Source organism: Eutrema salsugineum, unplaced genomic scaffold (genome assembly GCF_000478725.1).
Source record: "Eutrema salsugineum unplaced genomic scaffold, Eutsalg1_0 scaffold_4, whole genome shotgun sequence".
NCBI lineage: Eukaryota > Viridiplantae > Streptophyta > Magnoliopsida > Brassicales > Brassicaceae > Eutrema > Eutrema salsugineum.
The window spans coordinates 12,951,368-12,973,157 of NW_006256686.1; the positions used below are offsets into that span (position 1 = coordinate 12,951,368).

At 40.9% G+C, this 21,790-nt stretch overlaps 1 protein-coding gene across 1 annotated transcript; it reads right to left on the reverse strand.

The window, feature by feature from the left end:
• Positions 1–12,926: 12,926 nt before the first annotated feature.
• On the reverse strand, positions 12,927–13,592 carry LOC112084541. The gene has a single exon (XM_024153690.1). It carries the CDS (start codon positions 13,590–13,592, stop codon positions 12,927–12,929), a length of 666 nt encoding a protein of 221 aa, XP_024009458.1.
• Between the last annotated feature and the right edge of the window lie 8,198 nt (positions 13,593–21,790).

Here is a 21,790-nt window from a genome sequence, read left to right on the forward strand (position 1 = left end):
TGAGTGATGAAAATGGAAGGAACCGGATTGGATAGGGGAATGAATGTTAAAATGAAAGAAAGCGAGTGTAAGAAGAAAAGCTCACGTGTGAAAAATTAAAAGAGCCTCATGGAAAAGAAAAGAAAAGATTCAAAAGAGGCATGTCTTGAGAAGAGCTTGTGTGATGAAGAAAAGGAACTCGCTAAGTTGTTAAAAGAAGCATTCCCCTGTGAGATGAAATGAGGAGAGTAACGAGAGGGCATTGAGAGTCAAAGGCAAAACGCCATTTGGGGGTGAGTAGACTATAGAGAGAGTCTTGTGAAGATCAATGCCGAGAGTGAAGAGCATTTTGGGTGTGGGGTAAATGCAGTTCTATCTTTGTATGCATCCGTTGCTTTTTACCCTTAGCATTTTACTAAAGTCTACTAATTTTTGAGTGAACCCCTTGCATGGAGTACCAGTTACTTGATTGAGATCATTTTCATCTCAAAACCCAGTCCCAAGTCGAATGACTTCATCTTGATTTGCATGAGCATGATCCACTGGTAACGAGCTTAACGAATGTGAAAGAGTTGAGAGAGAAGATAACTTGTAGAGATTCCTTGCTTTTGTTGATATATATCTGAGTATGGCTCTGCACTGCATATTTGAGCATGAACTTGAGTTCTCATTGTGATCACTTCTCTCTAAAAAGGAAATATGAGCTCCCATTGCATTACAACCTCTTTCTCTCATTTGTTCTTTTCGCTTGAGGACAAGGAAAGGACAAGTGTGGGGGAGTTGATATGACCATATTTTGAATCATTTAGGCTGCATTTTAGAGTCCATATCATATGTTTTCTCATGTATACTGAGTCTTTAGGCATCAAAATAGGATTTAGGGCTTGCATTAGGTCCCAAAGAGTTTTGCATGTTTTGAAGTCTTTATCAGGCGTTTTGGAGGCTATTTGGAGCTCAAGAGGAGGATCAGGAATGAAAACGGTGAAGAAAAGGGTCAAAAATGGTGAAAACCGATTGGAGGAATTTCTCGGCCAAAATTAGTACCGGCTGGACGAAAACCTCGGCCAAAATCCTTACCGAACGGTCGCTATCGGCTAAAAACGAGTATCGGGTGAAAATCCCATCGGGTGAAGTTTTACACCGAGGCGAGAAGATTTATCGGCTAAAAAGCTTACCGCGGTACATGATTCTCGAACATTTTCCTTACCGCGGGAAGCATTTCTCGACCAAAATCTATTTTCACCCGCGCGCTTCAAAGACCGCAAATCCGGGGAACCTTCCAGTCCGAATCAGTTGACGGGGTCTTCATCAAAACTGGAGATAATCAAGCCAAAATCCCAGAACAGTTGGAATCATGCAATTCGGACCAGTGAGTAGAGGGATATCGCCTCCGGAAGACATATCTGTCTTGCGCGCACCCGAACGCCAATCAGCTGAGCTTCAAAGATTACGTGGGACGGAACCCTTCCGATCCGAACCAGTCTACCAAGTCTTCATCAAAGTTTGAGATCTACAAAATACCTTTCCGGAACACTTGAGGTCATCCAATTAGGACCGGCGGTTTGGAAGATACCGTCTCTGGAGTTCACATCGGTCTAAAAGCTGTATTTTCCGGTGATTCCTGTGCGGTGCAAAGATGAGAAATCCAGGAAGCCTTCCACTTCCCAAGCTCCGATGGTTTCTTCACCAAAGTTCGAGCTTAATGAGTCACCTAGAATATGGAACTGGTCTCAAAGCAATTGGAATCGTGTGCTGAACGTTACGGCTTCCGGAAGACAAGTTGGTCGATATGAGCCCAAAGGAGTTGCGATACGCGCTAAGTATTTTCTCGAGCCTCGACATCGCCACCTCGATATTGCTCAAGTCAAGGCTCATATCTTGAGAGCATTCTGGGCCAGACCTCGTACTAATCCCTCGCCATGTTGGGATCAAGGCATGCACACGTAAGAAATGAAGCTGGAAACGACTAAGTGTTGAACGTGCACCTCGGTATAATGGCCTTGACGTTGCATGCCGGGCTCTGTTCTCCTGAACCCCTCGACTACCAAGCCCCGCGACGTTACATGGTGAGATCCCTTGTCACAACTCTAGAATCAAGAACAAGACGATTTAAGAGCACACACGTGAAGATGGATCAAAGACTAGGGTTCATGCATGTTCTTGACGTGTTCTTCACGAGATCCCCATTTCGATCTTTGCTCACGTGCACCTCTCGGCATCAAGGCCTCGGCTTCACTCTCCGACACACCGTGGTTCTCAGCCAACAACCCAAGAAGACGGTTCAGTACCCGGTTTGTTCCGGGCTGACCCGTGACACTTTCCCTTTGCTATAAATACGTTTTAGGACCAAAAACCTAGTTATCTTATCTCTTATCATCTTTTAGCTTTAAGAACTTTCCTCTTTTGTGAAACTTGATGAATCTAATCCGATATCTCGTTTTTGCATCAGAATCTTGTTCTTTCTTTATTTCTTTTATCATCCAGCATTAAAACTCTTTATCATGACTAGCTACACGTCTTGCAAAGGTCTTAGTGAGCTCGTTATGATCAGTGAGTGGTCGTTTAAGCGGCTTTAGATAGGTAGATTAGGGTGCTTTCACGATAGATTAATGGGTTTAGGGGTCTAGTCTTGCATGTTTCATTCTTTAACCGGCGAGATCTCTAAGCTGGATCCAAGCACATCACTTGAGGTTCAGATCTGAGACATATCTCGCATCAAAAGTGTTCTCTTAAATGACATATTGAACTCAATCTTATTGCTGACTGATTCATGCTTCTCAAAAGGGATTTTGGTATGAAAGAGGATCAGTTTAGATGTTTAATACTTTCATGAGAAGATTAACATACTTTGAGTTCATGTTAAATGAAACCGCTTGATAAATCTGATTCATTAACTCACTAGTCTAGCTTGGAAGCACCCGAGTCATATATCCTGTCTAAAGCTTCTGCCTTTATCATATATATTCATCATCCGAATCATTTGCTCATCTACTGTTAATCATTCGCATCTTTATCTATTTTAGACTCATCTTTTGTTTCATTTCATGTTTTGCTTGTTACATAGCTTAGCAAAAACCCTTACCCGTTCATCTTGACGTAAGATCACAAGTAACATAGACTAGTGTCTCACACACAAGTTTGGATTGATAACCCCTTGTACTACAAGACAGGGGATTGATAACCTCTACAAAGAGCCTTAAACTCTTAGTTATCAAAATTTTATAGCAAATGAATCAGTAACAGTGCAGTATAACAACAAATTTTACAACAATTTAAACAAGAATGACCATTTACCTTCTTCTCAGGTAAGTCCTGAACAACAAGGCGAAGGTCCTCAATCTTGTTAAGCAACTCTGCTTGTGTTGCTTCTAGTTTTTGTACATGTGAATCTCTAGCTTGTAGGAATGCCAGCTTAGTGTAAGTAAACCCTATGCCCATCCCTCTCAGTCTTCCTGGTTTGTCTTTTCCCAATACACGGCTGACAGCATCATCTCTGATATTAGCGTTGGCTGTGGACTCCATTCCACTATCAATTGATTTTATTTTTTCCTAGCATATTTATAAAGACAATTATTTAGAATACAGTTATCTAGTATAATAACAGCCATGCATTTGCATTGAAGTGAAGTTCTTACAACTGTTTCCGCAAATTCTTCTCTTACAGGTGTTCCATCAGCATGTGTGTGCCCTGCTACCCACACCTTACTTCTACTCACTTTACTAGGGTCTGAACTTTTTTTCCTCTAAAACAAAAATCATTTAGCGTTTTTTTTTTCTATGTTACTAATTACTGTAACAGTATAAACATACCATCTCATGAGCTAAGCGAACCATTCCTTTACGACTTGTGGTGTGAGGAATCTGAGCCCTCCTTAGTTCCCTGTATTTGTCACTTTGTACCTAGTCAAATAACAGATGATTTCACTGAACGAAATGTCATATATAATCATCATATAATGACTAAAATTGACATACAGTACCTTGAATGCTGAACTGGTCCTACTCTTAACCCAGTTATTCCAAGCTGTCGTAGATGGAATGTTACACGGTTTTAGCTTCTGTAAGTTCTCCTTACATTTGGCTGCTCAAACTTGATTAGTCAGTCTAGATTTCGAAGCCCTCCACAAGCAACCCATCTGCTTAAAAACGGAGTCTTTTTGCCATTCTTCTGTCAAACTGAACCTTCCCTACAAAAATATTGTTTACATAATGAGATTGTAAATATCAAATACACGTTTCCGTAATGTAGTTAAGATTTTTTTACCTGAATTTCCTCCCACAGCGTGTCTTTTGTCTCTTCCTCCAGATGTCTCCAGTCATCAAGTATTACTGGTATGTGCTCCCTTACCAGTGGTCCAAGAAATGAGGAAAGTGTGACTGAACCAGGTCCCACAGGTTCACCGACACCTGTAAACTCAACTTCCACCTAGTCGTCATGATGTTTGGATACTTTCCGCATCTTTGTTGGTCCCCTTCTATTCTTTTTCTGTGTCTCTGACTCTTGAGTCTGTGCCTCTTGAGTAGACTCGGAAACACGTGCATTGGGAGGAGGTACATTGAGAGGCACAGTAGGAGGAGGCACAAATTCTTGATCCGGATGTTGGTTGTGTTCTATATCTTCAACGTCATCAGCAATGTTCTTCTCTTGAACAGGAGACGACTCAACAGCTTCTTCTTGAATTTCAACATTATCAGCTTCTATGGATGTATTCTCAGGTATCTGATCACTATCTGCAATGACCGAATCTTTGTCCTTGTGAATTTGCTTCTTGTTCTTCTTCCATTTTCTTTCTACAATAGGGGTGACTTCTATGCCTGCTTGACGCTTACTTCTACGTACATGAGAATTTGGCTTCATTTCTTACCTGAAACATAACAGAAATTTAAAGTGTAAATAATTCTTTGAAAAACTATTTCGTGACCAAGACTCCTTCACAATCAGCTCGAACACAAAAGCTCTCATCTTCATCTGATTGGTTCCCTAAATCTTCACATTCCTGAACTGATGAAGGGGCAGATATGAATTCCTCTTCTGTTTCTAACTCGTGATATCCTCTTGGTGGCGCCCTCATAACTACATACCAAGGGGAATCATCATCCTCTCTTGAGTAGAAGACTTGTTTAGTCTGTGATGCGAGGATATATGGATCTTGAAGATATGAGGACTGGTTCATATGGAGGTTCACCAGTGTAAAGCCATCTTCCTCTTTAACTCCATTTCCTTTGTTTGCCCAAGTACACTTAAATAATGGAACCTCGAACATGTGATAGTCCAACAAAATGATCTCTTTTATCACACCATAAAATGAAACTACGTCTGCCATGTGTCTTGAATCTCGAGCACTAGACCTACAAATAGAGAATGCTTCATATGTGACTCCACTGTTTTGAGTTTTCCGCTTTACGTCCTCTATGTGGAAACGATGCCCATTAACAACATATCCCTTATACGAATGAGCAATATTTCTAGGTCCAAAAGCAAGCCATCTGAGCCTTGTGGAATGATGTTTTGAGTTAGTTGGTACCTTACAAGAACATGTAACAAATACATTAGTACCAAAACTGATGTACTGGTCAAATACATTAGTACCAAAATTCTTAACTACCACCGAAATATCATTGTAATTTAGCTAATCAACCAGACGACTACCTCTCAAAAGGGTACATCCAACGAAAATGTACTGGTCCACCTAATCTTGCTTCCCTTGCTAAATGTACAGGCAGATGGAACATAATATCGAAGAGTGAAGGAGGAAAGTATCTTTCCATCAAGCATAAAGTTTCAACAATCTCAGCCTCCAAGGTTATCAACTTCTCAGGGTCTATCACACGCTGACATAATCTATTGAAGTAGTTACATAATCGATTAACTGCAACTCTTGGCCCGTTTGGCAGTAAGCCTCTCAATGCCACAGGAAACAGATTCTGTATTAGAACATGATGATCATGAGACTTCATACTACCTATTACAGGTGGATCCACTGTAACACAATTGGCAATATTGGCACAATAACCATCGGGACCTCTGAATTTAGACAACCTCTTACAAAATCTTCTTTTTTCATCCTTAGACAACCAATAAGCAGCAGGTGGCAAATATGTTCTCTTCCCACATACCTCAGTGTGTAGGTTTTTTCTAATGCCCATATCTTCTAAATCTTTGTGTGCATTCACTCCATCTTTGGATTTACAGTTATGCATCATCGAAGACAGCAAAGCATCACACACATTCTTCTCCACATGCATCACATCAATGTTGTGACGCACCGGCATATCCTACAACCAGTGACAAGTAGTTATTTATATATGAATGCATCAGAAACATAACAAAAGAATTATAATGAAGTTTTACCTTCCAATATGGTAAGTCAAAGAAGACAGACCGCTTTTTCCACCTCCAGAGATCAGAGTTTTCGTCAGTCTCTTCATGTGCAGGCACTTCGTCTTCTGTTATATCTGTTCTTTTCCTCTTGATTCTCTTATCCACCGGCTTGACAAAATAATTTCTAAAATCTTTTGAGTGTCTTAAATATCTGACCTCCACTTTGAATTCTATTTACAGTCCCACTCTCAATAGTATTGTCAAACCAAACTTTTTTCTTTCTGAAAGGATGACCAGGTCTGAGTCGTTTCCTGTTGCCCATATACACATACTTTCTACTGAACTTTAGCCACCGATTTGGTGTATCTTTTCCACAGTCTTTACATGCTTGTTTCCCTTTCACCTTGCATCCAGCCAATGTTCCCAATGCAGGGTAGTCAGTAATTGTCCACAACAATATAGCTTTAAGAGTAAACGTCTCTTCAAAAAATGCATCATACACTTCCATACCTTCATTCCATAAATCTCTAAGATCATCTATCAAAGGTTGTAGATAGACGTCAATGTTATTGCTTGGTGCAGTTGGACCAGGAATAAGCATTGTGAGCATGATATTCTCAGCTTTCATGCACTTGGTTGGAGCCATATTGTAGTTAACTAACAACACCGGCCAGGTACTATACTTGGTGTTCTGTATTGAGAATGGATTCATCCCATCAGTCGAAAGTCCTAGTCTGAGATTTCTAGCTTCAGCTGCAAACTCCGGCCACTTGTCATTAACCTGAACCCAAGTTAATGAGTCAACAGGATGTCTCATTGTACCATCTTCACTAGCATTTGAAAAATGCCAAGTCAACTCCTCAGCCAACCTTTTCGACCTAAACATCCTTTTGAATCTATTTTTGATAGGAAAATACCGTAGCACCTTCGCAGGAATCCCTTTCTTCTCCTCACCAGTGTGTTTGTCCCTTTCCCATCTCGAATCTTTACATCTGGGACAACTAACCATATCCTCATATTCATTCCGATAAAGAACACAGTCATTCTTGCAGGCATGAATGATTTCATAACCAAAACCAAACATCTTCAGGAACTTCTTCATCTCATCCGTCGACTTTGGGAGAACATTACTCTCTGGCCGCATGTCATGGACTAGCATTAGGAGCTGATCAAAGTAGTTTTCTGACATTCCACTCTTCACCTTGATTCTGTAAAGCCCCATGATTGCAGAAACCTTGGTGTACTTGAGACAAGACGAGTACAATGGAGTTTCAGCATCTTGTAGCTTTTTCCTAAACTCAGATTCTTCTCCATGTCCATCATCTTCAAACTGATCACCCGGCTGACCTTCAGAACTTCCACTGTATTCTCTTGCTAAAAAAGCAGTCCTAATCAAATTGTATGCCTCATGCTCAGATGTTGCTACTTCACTACTCTTATCTGCCCTTATTTCCCCATGCTTGCTCCAGCATTTATTCCTCTTATACTTGTGATCCATCCCCTTAATCACTAAATGATCCAACACTGTCCCAAGTGGTTGATAACAAACATTGCGGCAGTCAATACATGGACAGAACATATGAGAAAGATTTCCCAATTTCTTTGCTGGTTCATACACAAAACAAGTAGCACCTTGCTCGTATTCAAGGCTAGCCCTATAAGGCAAGATCATTACCAAGATTAATATTCACAAACTCAATGGAAAGATACAAAAAGAAGTATGCAATTAAGTATACAAAACTAGACAGAAACAAATTCATACCTTGGTAACCATACCCAAGCCTTATCCATGGTACCAGACTGAATCCACAGCTCCAACGAAATATACACACAAATTTACCACACAATCACTTAATCAACTTCACAAAGACATTTAAACAACTCAAGAGAGAATCAAATCTCAGTCGTTGCTATACCTTTAAAGTTTTTTTTCCTTCCTCGTTTGATGGGCTCCAACTGCAAAAGATAAGAAAAATGATCAATCAGTTAAACTAAAACAAACAATAAGATAACTCGCGAATTACTGAAACCATCAAGCCTAAAAATTACCTTCCCCTGAAGAAATCCTTACAATAACAATTCTTTCCTGCGTAATAGATCAGATCTAAACTCATATTATAATATAACAACTCAAATCCAACGGACTAACATGCACAGATATATCAAAGTTAGTACCTTCAAATCGAACAGGTTTTTCAAGATGAGAATGTGATTCTTCGACTGCAAGAGTTAGTCGCAATCGTCGACGGTACGCTTTGGAAATCGGAAGTCTATCGGAATTGGAGAAGGTTTACAGATTTCAAACTCGAAGATTTCAATAATTGGAGAATGTTTCTGGGTCTCAAGTGATGAAGCAAAGTATAAGAACAGATAATGAAATTGGCAGGAAATTAAGAGATTAAGAGTTTCTAAGTTTGAAATCGGAGAATCAATGGGTTTCAAATCGTTGATTGTTAACGATTTCTGGGTTTCTAGCAGATCGAAAAGCTATTTGATAGAAAGAGTCAAAGTGGATGGGGAAATCGAAAAGGGGAAAAAATCAGTATTTCCTCACTAAAAATTTTCTAAGTATGGAGGGAATCGAAAAAAAATTTTCCGCCATAAGATATTACAGCGTTTGAAGTACACGTCTGCTATGAAAACAAATTATTTTACAAAAAACTATTCCGCGAATTTCAATATCACACGTATTATAGCGGTCACGCATGTTTACCGCTATTACAAAAAAAACAAATACAAAATGATAGCACAATTCAAATAAACGCTATACTCGTGTGCTATTAAAACTCGTATTTCCTGTAGTGCCTAGCAGCAGAGGTTCAACCGCCACGATTCTTCGGCTACAACAAAAAGAAGTTCTTGCGTGATATTAGAAGGTACTTTTGGGATGAACCATATCTTTATAAGCAGTGTGCAGATAACTTGTTTCGCAGGTGCATCTCTGAAAAAGAAGTTCCAAAAATCATTTTTCATTGTCAAGGGTCTAACTATGCTGGACACTTCGCTACTGATAAGACTGTAGCGAAGGTTTTACAAGCTGGTTATTGGTGGCCTACCATGTTCAAGGACGCCCATAAATTTGTATCTAAGTGTGATGCTTGCCAAAGACAAGGAAACATCAGCAAGCGACATGAGATGCCACAAAACTTCATTCAAGAAGTCGAAGTTTTTGATGTTTGGGGAATCGACGTTATGGGTCCTTTTCCTTCGTCTTTTGGAAACAAGTACATCCTTGTTGCTGTTGACTACGTGTCTAAGTGGGTAGAAGCCATTGCCAGCCCCACAAATGACGCAAAAGTAGTAATGAAGATGTTCAAGTCGATCATATTTCCAAGATTTGGTGTTCCGCGACTCGTCATCAGTGATGGTAGTTCTCACTTCATCAACAAAGTGTTTGAGAATCTCTTGAAGAAAAATGGAGTGAAACATAAGGTAGCTACACCTTATCACCCACATACGAGTGGCCAAGTGGAGGTATCAAACAGAGAACTCAAAAGAATTCTGAAAAATACAATAGGACCAACAAGAAAAGATTGGTCAGCAAAGCTTGATGATGCTATTTGGACATATAGAACTGCGTTCAAAACCCCATTGGGCACTACACCTTTTCATCTCGTTTATGGTAAGGCTTGTCATCTTCCATGGGAGTTAGAGCTCAGGGCAGAATGGGCAATAAGAAAGCTGAATTACGACATCCAGACAGCAGGTGCAAAACGTTTGATTCAGCCAAATGAGTTAGACGAGATTCGCCAAAATGCATATGAGAACTCCAAGATCTACAAAGAGAAGACTAAGGTGTTTCATGACAGGAAAATGGTTCCTAAGACGTTCTCACCTAATGACCAGGTTCTACTTTATAACTCACGTCTAAAATTGTTTCCCGGGAAGCTTAAATCACGATGGTCTGTACCTTTCAAAATCAAAGAAGTTTTACCCTATGGTGCTGTGGTTCTATGGAACCGTCAAGGAGGTGATTTCACTGTCACTGGACAACGTCTTAAGCCATATCTTGCAGACATTCAAGAAGAAAAGGAAGATCCGATCTCCTTAGCAGATGCGCGTAATGCCTAAAAGACGACCAAGTCAAGCTAACGACTTAAAACAAGCGCTTAGTGGGACGCAACCCACTCGGTATTTTACTTATTTCCCTTTGATCTTTATTTTCTATTTCGTTGCTTTGTTTTTGTTTCATTTAATTTCAGGTTTTTACAAAGAAGAACGAATAAAAGATGAGCAGAAATCATAAACCGTAAAACAGCCATCACTCTAGCCCATTGAAACTTCGACCTGCGGTGCCATCCTTCCAACCGCGACTCATTCCTCCGGCAAGGTAAGTACATCTAAACACTTCAAATTTCTATTTCCTTATCCATCCTTTCTTAGATTTTATCACACTGAGGACAGTGTGAAATCAGTTTGGGGGAGGATGTTCATCCGTTACTAACGAAATTTGATTTGTTTTGAGTTTGTTTTGGACAAAAAAAATTATTCAAAAAATTTTCAAAAAATTTTCAAAACGTTTTCAAACCAGGAACATAAATAAACAATACTATGATGATTTAGACCAGTGTGCTTCTACGCCGTCTACCCTGAATAATGTTTTTAATGAGAATTCACTGTGCACTTAATGAATGTAAAGAGCTAGTTTACTGGAAGTTAGATCTAAGTGTGTAGATTTTCGCATGACGGATCAACAGACTAGTTGAGTTTGTAATTTGGTGAGAATTTTCTAAACTAGATCCAGATAGATGTTTTACGATAGCTTATGGTTTAGAAGGACGGTCACTGAGATATTGTTTAGTTCCTGCGGATTTTTAAGGATTCTTTTCCTGGCTTGATCTCTGTTTTGTTTGAGGACAAACAAAAGTTTAAGTCTGGGGGAGTTGATAACACCGGATTTTGACCATTTTTATGGATCGTTTTAATATCTTATGCAGGTGTTTTAACTCTGTTTTCAATGATTCCATTAAGTGATTTCTATGTTTTAGAGTTTTAAAAGACTTTTCAGGAAACTTGGACTAAAGATGTGCAATTTGGAACAAATGAGCAATTTTGGATAAATGCAAACTCTTAGAAGTATGGTACTTGATGGAGACCTTTTCACCGTCTGATCATCCCCAAAATTTGAGACAACATATAAGAGACAACCAGCTTTCTAATGAAATTGTTTTGGAGACAATCCAATGGTTAGATCTTTAGATATTCCCGATGCACTAAAGACAGAAAATGTAGTCTTGAAGGAGAACATAGGCCGCGACCGCGGCCAGACCATGATTCCCCGCGGTCAGGACTACCGCGACAGCGCCAGACAACGTTGACGTCCGAAAGTGACCTAATTCAAACCCAAGTCCAGCCCACTACTCATTCTTCAAACCCTAGACGTTTCCAACGAATTAGAAGGCTATATATAGTCGTTTTAGGTCATTCTAATGACCAAGTCGTGGAGAGAGAGCAGAGAAGAGCCGCACGCCTCGGAGTTGCCGTCTTCGGGAGAAGAAGGAGTCGCCGAAAGAGCCACCATCGATCTCCATCTTCATCCTCGTTCTTCGTTCTTTATCTTTCTCTTATTTAATTTCCAGCAAACTACAATACTTCTGTGATGTTTTTATTCACTATGATTGAGTAATTCCCTTTGTTGGGTTTTAAGGGATTTTTCAAAAGAATTCATGGATTGATTTCTGGTTTGTTAGATTAGGGTTTATCTTTAGAGTTCTTCATCTAAATTTGCGTTTCATTTATGTGGCTTGGATCGATCATCTAGCTACTGCGATTAGGTTGATTTACTCACCGAAAGTATTGTTGAATCGATTAACCCTATTTAGATGAACAAATTCTCTTAGACGGCATGAGTCGATCTAACGTGTTTTGTGAAATTATCAAAATAATGTGTCTAGCCACTTGGAGAACTGAATGGGAGTTTAGTAAATCTGAGTGAATGGATTTGTGATTAATACTACGTGAGTACACTAGTCTTGGTTTGATTTTAGGAACATATCTATAGAAAACTCTATGTTTAATTCTCTTGTTAGCTAGTCTATGATTCCCGGCGAATTCCCTAACACCCAACACCTTCTCGTATTGATTTGATCTTATTGTTTACTAGTTTTTAAGTTTATTATTTTCTATTTTCGTCACTGTTCACAACCCTAGAACAAACACCCATATTTTCATCTTAGCTCAGATCTCATCTCAAGTAAACTCGTATTGCAGTTACTTGGTCTTCAGTGGATCGACCCCTAAGTACTACAATGTACATCTGTGCGCTTGCAGATAACTAGGGTTAAAACCTGAGCACATCACACGCATGATGGTGGACAAAGTGTTACTGAAATGCCACGCGTAAGCTGGTCAGCAACAAAACGAGAAATGATGTTTTGATTAAGATATAGGTAACGGTGTAATGTAAATGTGTGTAACTATTTTAGATTGATAACAAGTAATGAGGAAGATAATATTAGAAAAGAAAGAAATGCATTAATGCAAATTATTGAATATCTGATCAACTTTATCATATAACATTTCTGCCATCATAGTTTAAAACAGCAAAGAGAACTGCCTATAACATAGTAATCAATTTCATTACATCACTGTTGCCCATTTCCGATCAGGAAGAGTGCAGGCCATTTCATTGCTTTGCGGAGATTAAATCGCAGAAATGCAGCGTTTCATGTTTCCAAAAGCAAGAATGGCAGAGATGATCAATATCATCATCCGTGAGTGGCCATATATTCTCGGATATGCTTGGGCAGCCACACTTCCTTTTGTCCGATTCCTGAAGCACCCAAGCACGTTGCCTGTGAAACACCTCTGGGATTTGAATGCTCCAAGGTCTCCTTTGATTGGCTTCCAGAGCTTCACGCATTTTTTTCCGTTGAATACGCTCGAATTCCTCGACTCTCCCATCAAGAGTAAGATGCAACATACGGTAAACATATTTCCCCATCAAGCAATCATGGTCAACCACATCTTTGATAAGCCAAAGGCCTTCGTGGACATTGTTTTCATGAAAGAAAAATAAAATCCCCCTAAGATAGGATGCCGTGGGATTACCTGATTCGAGGCAACGTGTGTAGAACGAGGCAACATTTCCATTCTCATCGATACGGAATGGGACATGCAGAGAGATGAGATCCACGCTCTTGTAAAAACCTACTTCCCTTGAAATTTCATTCATTTGCCGGATTGCTACACGGGCTATGCACAAATCTGCAAACGAAATATTTGTGGTCTGCATGAGTATCTGGAACAGCATATCTGAAGGAAGAGAACTTATATCAAAGGAATTCGCCATTTTTTGTGGTGTTTGAAGTATTCTACAAAGCAATGATGGTTATATAGACGAGTAACCGTGTAGGCACCTATTGAGTTGCCAACTGCCCTCTTAATGCTTCTATTCCCGTTGAAAAGACGTGCCTCTTAATGCATCATTTACATCATTAATTACGTTGCAACGTTCGGTATTAATGACTATGGTCAAAAAGTCTACGATGCTGATCCAGAAAACGAAAAAAATATTCTTGTAATATTGGAAATATTAAATGGATGTCTTAGTGAAATGAGAATTCGAATTGTTTTGAGATTTATATGTTGTCCCATGGAATACATTTAGCCATTGCATGTAACGGAAACAGCTAACCCCACGTAAATGTGACAACAAAAATATAAATGTGAAAATATTACTATAGTAAAACGTACAAGTATTTACTCACATCCGGGTACACAGCATTTAATTGTTCAATTGTGTGGAAATTTGTGTGTTGAAATTTTTTTTTAAAAAAAACTGCAAAATGTCTATATCCACAGTCCCGGATACATACGATTGGCGAACATGGAGTAGATGTGTACAATAAAAAGTAAAACAATTGATTGAAACATAGATTTGGAAGGTGGATGTTTACACGATGTGGATATGTACATGATAGTAGGAAACCGAAGATTGAATTAAATTAGTGTAACAGGATAAAATGTAGTATATCCATATTGCGATAAGTATATCCATATTGCCGCGTACATTACGTTTTAAATGGAAAAAAGGATATGAAATAAATGTGGACGCGAACATACAATTTGGATGTATGGGACTTACCATTATGTGGATGGGAGCACAAGAACATGAGAACATTTGATTTGAATCCTAGATGGGAAATGTGGATGTTCACACGATGTGAATCAGTACACGAAGAATGAAAACATTTGATTTAAACTTATATTTGACAGAAACAATATATATATATATATATATATATATTGTAAAAACGGTGATTCGAGCTGTAATAGTAACAAATATAGCAATTAGTATGATTGGTGCGAAATTAATTTTGTTGGTTAAGAATTAAGAGAGTGTGAAACACTGCATTATAAAATGTAATAAATTTGATACACTGCATTATGAAATTAATTTTGTTGGTTAAGAATGAAAAAGTTAACATATTTGATTAAAAGTAATAAACAAATGCAATGGATGCAATACATAAACAACAACGTTAATACACTGGCTAATGTAACTACGTTAATACACTGCATTAGGCAATGGCATAAAAACACTAGAGACCTGAAATATTAATTAGCCACGGCTGCGCAAAATGTAAAATCCGCTTTGCGAATATTGCCGCCTCAACTGCCCAGTAACAGTCGTCGCACAACACCGGTGGCTTCTTATACTCCACTAGATCTTCATACCCCCACAGCGGAGGCCCAAAATATGGCTCCTCTCCAATATGCAACATGTCAACGGCGTGCATCTGAGGGTGGAAGATATCATTACCGCAATGCAAGGACCTAGCCTTTTCCATAACAAGGGCGGCCTTTTCTTTATAAATTGTTGGTGGGAACCACCCTCCATCCCTAAAGACAAGTTTCCTCAAAATTCCCCAAGATGCAAACCTACTTTAAGGCATATCTAGCTTGGTTCCGAAAATAAGATGAGACAGCATAATTTGACAATATTGAGCGAGTTCGTATCCAGCACTCGCGGACTTATTAATCAAAATCATGCCCTCATCAAAATTACCATCATGAAAACCTAGAGAAAGGCCTTTTACAAGAAGTGCAGATGGGTTACCTACCTCCAAACACTGGTCAAAGTAGGTTCTCGTCCACGGATTAGGCCACCCCCATTTTGCTGGATCGATAACCAAATCTATGGTCTTAAGGAATCCTCGGTCTTTGGAGATATCATTGAATTCTTTATGAGCCACCTTTGCCGAAATGAAGTCGTAGATGGAGTTACAGAAACACTTCTTCAGAATTTCGCCTTTGATCTCCGGGCACAAATCACAGAAACTGGTTTTTCTACCCATCATCTAATGTGTGGAAAAGAGGAATGTTGACACCTATCTAAATAAAAACCCCAACCCTTCACCGGTGTGTTGAAACTTTATGACCTTTCGTTTGTGACTTTTCGTGTAACCCGACTTTTCGTCAACACACTTAAATCCCTGGTTGTCGAAGTAACATTTGTATAAATAAAAAATTTGAAGATATGTATATATGTGGATGCGTGCATGTGGAGTCGTATGGAACCTATGTAATGTAGGCTATATGGAGATGTATATATGGATGCGTGCATATAGACACACATGAACCCTAAGTGCTTATCCTATATGGATGTGTATATATGGATACGTGTATATGTATTAATATATGAAATATGAGAATATATATATATATAATGAGAATATATATATTTATATGGATATCTGGATCGGTATATATGGAAGCGTATATATGGATGCCTACATAGCCGTGGATATTGAGTATGTTTGACTGGGTAAAAGCTGGAAGAAGAAGCAAGTAAACAAAGGGTATAAATGGATAATTTCCTATGGATTATATGGTATGCAGTTGTACACGAGAAGCAGCTAAACAAAGTTGTACACGAGACTTCAGATATATGGATGTATCCAGGGGTCTGACGATTGATCTAACTGTACGAAAAGGATAATTTTGTTTGATCGGTGAGTTTCAAACGTGGCTGAGTAATCTCATAGACTAATGATATATCTAATCGAAGGTAGATGATAAATAGATGAATATAGATGGATCAGTCTTTACAGAAATTATTTAAATAGGAATTTGAAGTACGCCGATATGATTAAAATCTGTAATCGGAAGTTGCAGTTCGGCGTACCCGATTAACAATTGGGACGATAGATACAGCTCGGTGTTCCTCGCAGCAGCTATCGAAAACAGACCCGATACAGCTCTGACTTCTTAATTAGTGGAAACAGATAATCTAAGAAAATATTGGAATCAAAATGGTAGAGATATTAACGAGGATCAAGATAAATTAAGAAGATCACGGTGGACGATATACCGCCGGCGATATATATTTATAAAAGAATAGAGGAGATAATGGTTTATTAAGCTTTTTCAGAGTACTCAATTTATTACAGTTCAGTTAGTTCAATTTGTTAAGTGGTTTTTGTTTTTAGCTAAACCCAACAATTAGGTTATGAAAATGTTTTAATTTGATAACACCAAATGGAGTTAAGAATCTATTCAATATAAAAACTGAATAAATGTTATAGTAACAGAAAATGATATTTTGTATAAACTAAACTCAGAAAGTGAAAGTGATACTGTAAATTTGTCTTTAATTATCATCGTCTCCTCTCATTTTTCTTACAAACGTTTCGAGATTAAAATAAAACAGACGCAGCTTATCCTCTCCTCTTCTTCTTCTCTGACAGACCGTTGACGAATTTAAATAATCATAAGCTTCTCCACTGAATCACCCAATCTGAATCTTAAACCCAAAAACAATGGCGGCTTCTAAACTCTCTAATACTCTCCCTCAATCTTAATGGAGTTTCACCCAGATAATCTCTTACTGGTCATTATTCACAACGCACTCTCATTTATCCTATTAGATTTCCCGTTCTAGATTTCAATTCGATTATCGTTGCTGGTAAGCCCATTCACTTCATCTGTATTCTTATAATAATTCTTATTGTATGCAACTCAATGATAAGCCTGTGACTTATCGGATCTCGGGAAGCCAGTGACAACACGAGAAAATGGACAACACAAGTGTTGATGAATATTATATTTTCATAAGATGCGGCCAACCCTAAACATGGGAGGCATTAAATACACTGTTCCTTCGCATTACGACAAACTAGAATAGAAAGGAAACGACACAGTTTAACAAAAGAGCTAATCTGAATACTTATTTAAATTAGTAGACCCTCGGATTCAGCGGGAGGGATTGAACTTCTCTTCTTGACCGTTACTCTCAGCCACTTTTAGCTCCTTCCTTCTTCCTCGAAACTCTGCCACTCCGTTTCTTCTTCTTACAGTAAGCTAGGGGAAAAGCCAGCTTATCAGTACTCCCTCGCAGAAGAATCAGCTTGTCCTCAAGCTGAAAGTTAGGGTACTGGGTAGCAATGCGGTTCAATGGCTCCCACGTGTTCTCATGATTGGGAAGACCCTTCCATTTAACCATTAGCTCAGGCTCACCACCCGCCGGCGATTTGCGTATGGCCAGAATGTCCTCAGGCTCAGTGTTCTACTCAAACTCAGCTGTGAGAATCGGTGGTAAAGGTTGAGCTTGTTCACCTGGTGAGATCGCCAGTTTCAACTGTGACACATGAAACACCGGGTGAATGGCACTTCATGGAGGCAGCTGGAGCTTGTACGCCATCTTTCCAATCCTGTTTACCACTGGGTATGGTCCGAAGAATCGGGGAGCCAGCTTCTCGTTCTTCCTCAACGCCACTGAGCTCTGCCTGTAGGGTCTGAGTTTCAAGTAAACCTTGTCTCCTACCTTAAACTCAACGTCCCTTCTCTTTATATTGGCCGACCTCTGCATCTGTAGCTGAGCTTTCTCCAAGTTTCTCCTCAGCTCAGTAATCGTCTCATCTCTATCTACCAACATCTCATCGACCTCGCTGTTCAGGGAAGGGGTGTCTTTGTACCTTAATAGTCTGGGAGGATCCCTGCCATAAAGAGCACGAAATGGAGTCATGTTGGAAGAGGAGTGGTGAGAAGTATTATACCACAGCTCGGCCCAGTGCAACCATTGACTCCACGACTTCGGCTTGGCGTTGGCAAAGCACCTAAGGTAAGTCTCTAAGCATCGGTTCACCACCTCAGTTTGCCCGTCCGTCTGAGGATGGTAAGCTGAGCTTCTTCGAAGATCGGTTCCCTGAGATGTGAACAAAGTGGTCCAGAAGCTGCTCACAAATACCTTATCCCGATCTGAAACCATCGTTTCGGGAAATCCATGAAGCTTGACGACTTCCTTAACATAGACCTCAGCTACGGTCTTCGCGGAGTAGGGATGGCGCAAGGATATAAAGTGGGCGTACTTACTCAACCGATCCACCACCACCATGATCGAGTCCCATCCTCGCGAAACAGGCAACCCCTCCACAAAATCGAGGCTGACATCTGCCCAAACCTTGGTGGGAATAGGCAAGGGTGAGAGTAAACCTGCAGGTGACAGTGTGGAGTACTTGTTCTCCTGGCAAACCTGACAGCACGCGATGTATTCCTCCACTCTCTTCCTCATTCCCTTCCAATGAACTTCCCTGGACAACCTCTTGAAGGTTTTTAAGACCCCTTCATGTCCTCCAAAAGGGCTCGAATGAAACTGATCTAACAGAACTGGGATCACCTCGGATTTGACCGGAATCACCAACCTTGTCTCCTTGTACAACAGTCCGTTTTCGAACTTGTACCCGCTTCCCTTATCACCTGCGGTTGAGATCTCCTTTATGATGGCTTGCAGCTCAGGGTCCTCTGCAGTTTCTCGAGCCAGTTTTTCCTGGTCCAGATTCATTGGTGCGGTGAGTACCAGAGTGGTCAGCTGTTCCGAGTGGGGTATGCGAGATAGAGCATCCGCAACTCGATTTTCACACCCGGGTTTATACTCGATCGTATAGTTGAGACCCAAAAGCTTAGAGGCCCATCGCTGTTGTTCTGTTGGTACCGACTTCTGATCAAGGAGATACTTCAAACTCCGTTGGTCCGTTCTGATCACCACCTGATTTCCCAACATATAATGTCTCCACTTGGTTATAGCAAAGACAATAGCTAACAACTCCCTTTCATAAGCCGACCTGACCTTACCCTTGTCTGAGAAGGCTTGGCTGATATATGCGATCGGCCTTCCCTCCTGTGACACACCTGCTCCCGAGGCATCGGTCTCAATGACAAACGGCTTCCTGAAATCCGGAAGAACTAGCACTGGAAGTCTCAGCATGGCGTCCTTAAGGATTTCAAAAGCCTGGAGTGCTTCTTCTCCCCAAGTAAACCCTTCCTTTTTCAGAAGCGTCGTGAGAGGCTTGGCCTTTTTCCCATAGTCCTGCACAAATCTACGATAATAGCCTGTTAGTCCCAAAAAGCCCCTTAATTCTGTGGTATTTCTGGGCACAGGCCACTTTTTAATGGCTTCTATCTTGTGCGGATCGGCTTCAACTCCTTGTTGGGTGATCACATGCCCGAGGTAAGCTACCTTCTTTCTGCCAAATTCACACTTCTTCATGTTGGCAAAGAACTGGTTCTGCTGCAACACCTTAAACACCATCTCCAAGTGCTGTAAGTGCGTTTCTAAGGATACACTATAGATTAGTATATCATCGAAAAACACAAGAACAAACTTACGCAGGTATGGCCGGAATATATCGTTCATCACCGACTGGAAGGTCGCGGGAGCATTGGTTAAGCCAAAAGGCATCACCAAGAATTCGTAGTGGCCCTCGTGAGTCTTGAAGGCGGTCTTCTCAACATCTTCCTTCTTAACTCGGATTTGGTGGTATCCGGATTTCAGGTCGATTTTTGAGAAGATTTGGGCTCCTTGCAGCTCATCCAAAAGTTCTTCTATCACCGGTATTGGGTATCTGTCCGGTATAGTAACCTTGTTTACCGCTCTATAATCCACGCAAAATCTCCAACCCCCATCCTTCTTCTTCACAAGCAAGACAGGGCTTGAGTAAGGACTGATGCTGGGCCGTATCACTTGAGCTTCCAACATCTCTTGGAGCAACCTTTCAATCTCATTCTTCTGCGTGAATGAGTAGCGATATGGTCGGAAGTTGATTGGGGCAGTTCCTAGTTGAAGGGTTATGGCGTGTTCCCTGCTTCGCGTCGGAGGAAGTTGCTTGGGCATCTGAAAGATTTGGTCATACTTTTTCACCAATCGTTCAATCTGAGGGGGTACCCGAGTTTCCTCCTCCGAGCTCTCCGATCTGAACAACTCTGTGAGCTCCAAAAGACAGACGACCACTCCTTCCTGAGCAACCTTAACCAAGGAGTTGAACGAGACTTGGGACCTCTGTAGATTTGGATCTCCGCGAAGAGTGACCCACTCGAATACAATCTTGAAGCTTAAGGTGTGTAAGCCCCAATTGATTCGAGTATCCCCTAATCTCGCCAGCCACGAGTATCCCAAAACCACGTCCGTAGTGCCTAGGTCAAATAACAGGAAGTCCTCCACGATTTCAATCCCCTGAATGGACAAGAGCAGACCTTGGCATCTTCCTCGCCCTGTAATCACTTGCCCATTACCTACTGACACACCAAACCCCACCGTTTCCACCACCGGAACCCTCACAGCTCTCACCACAGCAGGCGAAATAAAATTGCTTGTGGCTCCTGAATCCACCAGAACAATCACCTCCGTCTCCCCTATTTTGCCCTTCATGCGCATGGACCTCTCAGCGATGAGACCCACCATGGACTGAAGAGACAAACGCAATAGCCCTTGTTGCTCGTTGGGTTCCTCTTGCGGTTCAATCTCTCCCTCTTCCTCATTTACTTCTTCTTCGAGTAACCCCTCTTCGTTCGCGTCAGTCTCCAGATTACGGAATCTTTGTTGCGTTTTGCAACGATGACCCGGAAACCACTGCTCCCCACAATGGCGGCAAGGGTTCGTTTTCCTCACCTCCGTTCCAGCGTTGGGTTTTCGCGTCTCTTTGCTCTGTTCCGTAACTCGTCTTCCCGGAGACGGTTCAGTGGTGCGTACCGAGAAGGGAGGGTTACGACTGCTCCGAGCTAGTGGTGAGGTGGAACTAGATCTCGGCGGCGGTCGATAAGTGTAGCCGGTGGCATCTGCCTCCTGCAGCTCAATCAATCTCGCCTTCTCGACTACCTCGTTCAACCCGTTCGGAGTGCACCTCAAGACTTGATCCCGAAGTTCTTCCGCAACCCTCTCAGGAACATCGATTCCACCACGTCATCCGGCACGTGTGGGGCCTCCACTATGAGCTCTTCAAACCTTTCCCAGTACTCGTCGACAGATCCCTTCTGTACGATGGTCATCATCTGGTCAACGATGGATCCTCCTTTCCCTGGGCCAAAACGACGTTTAAACTTCTCCTTGAAGTCGTTCCACCCTTTTACCGCATCTCTATCCTTCGTATAGCGCAACCAAGTCACCGCGCTACCCGTCAGACGAGCCATTACTTGCTCCACCTTTTCAGACTCTGTCGTGCGGTTAGCGGTGAAACAGAGCTCCACTCTGTAGATCCACTCGTCGGGGTTTTG

What these genes read in the sequence shown, in the direction of transcription:
- LOC112084541 (XM_024153690.1), bottom strand. Translation starts at nt 13,592, where the DNA reads ATGGCGAATTCCTTTGATATAAGTTCTCTTCCTTCAGATATGCTGTTC.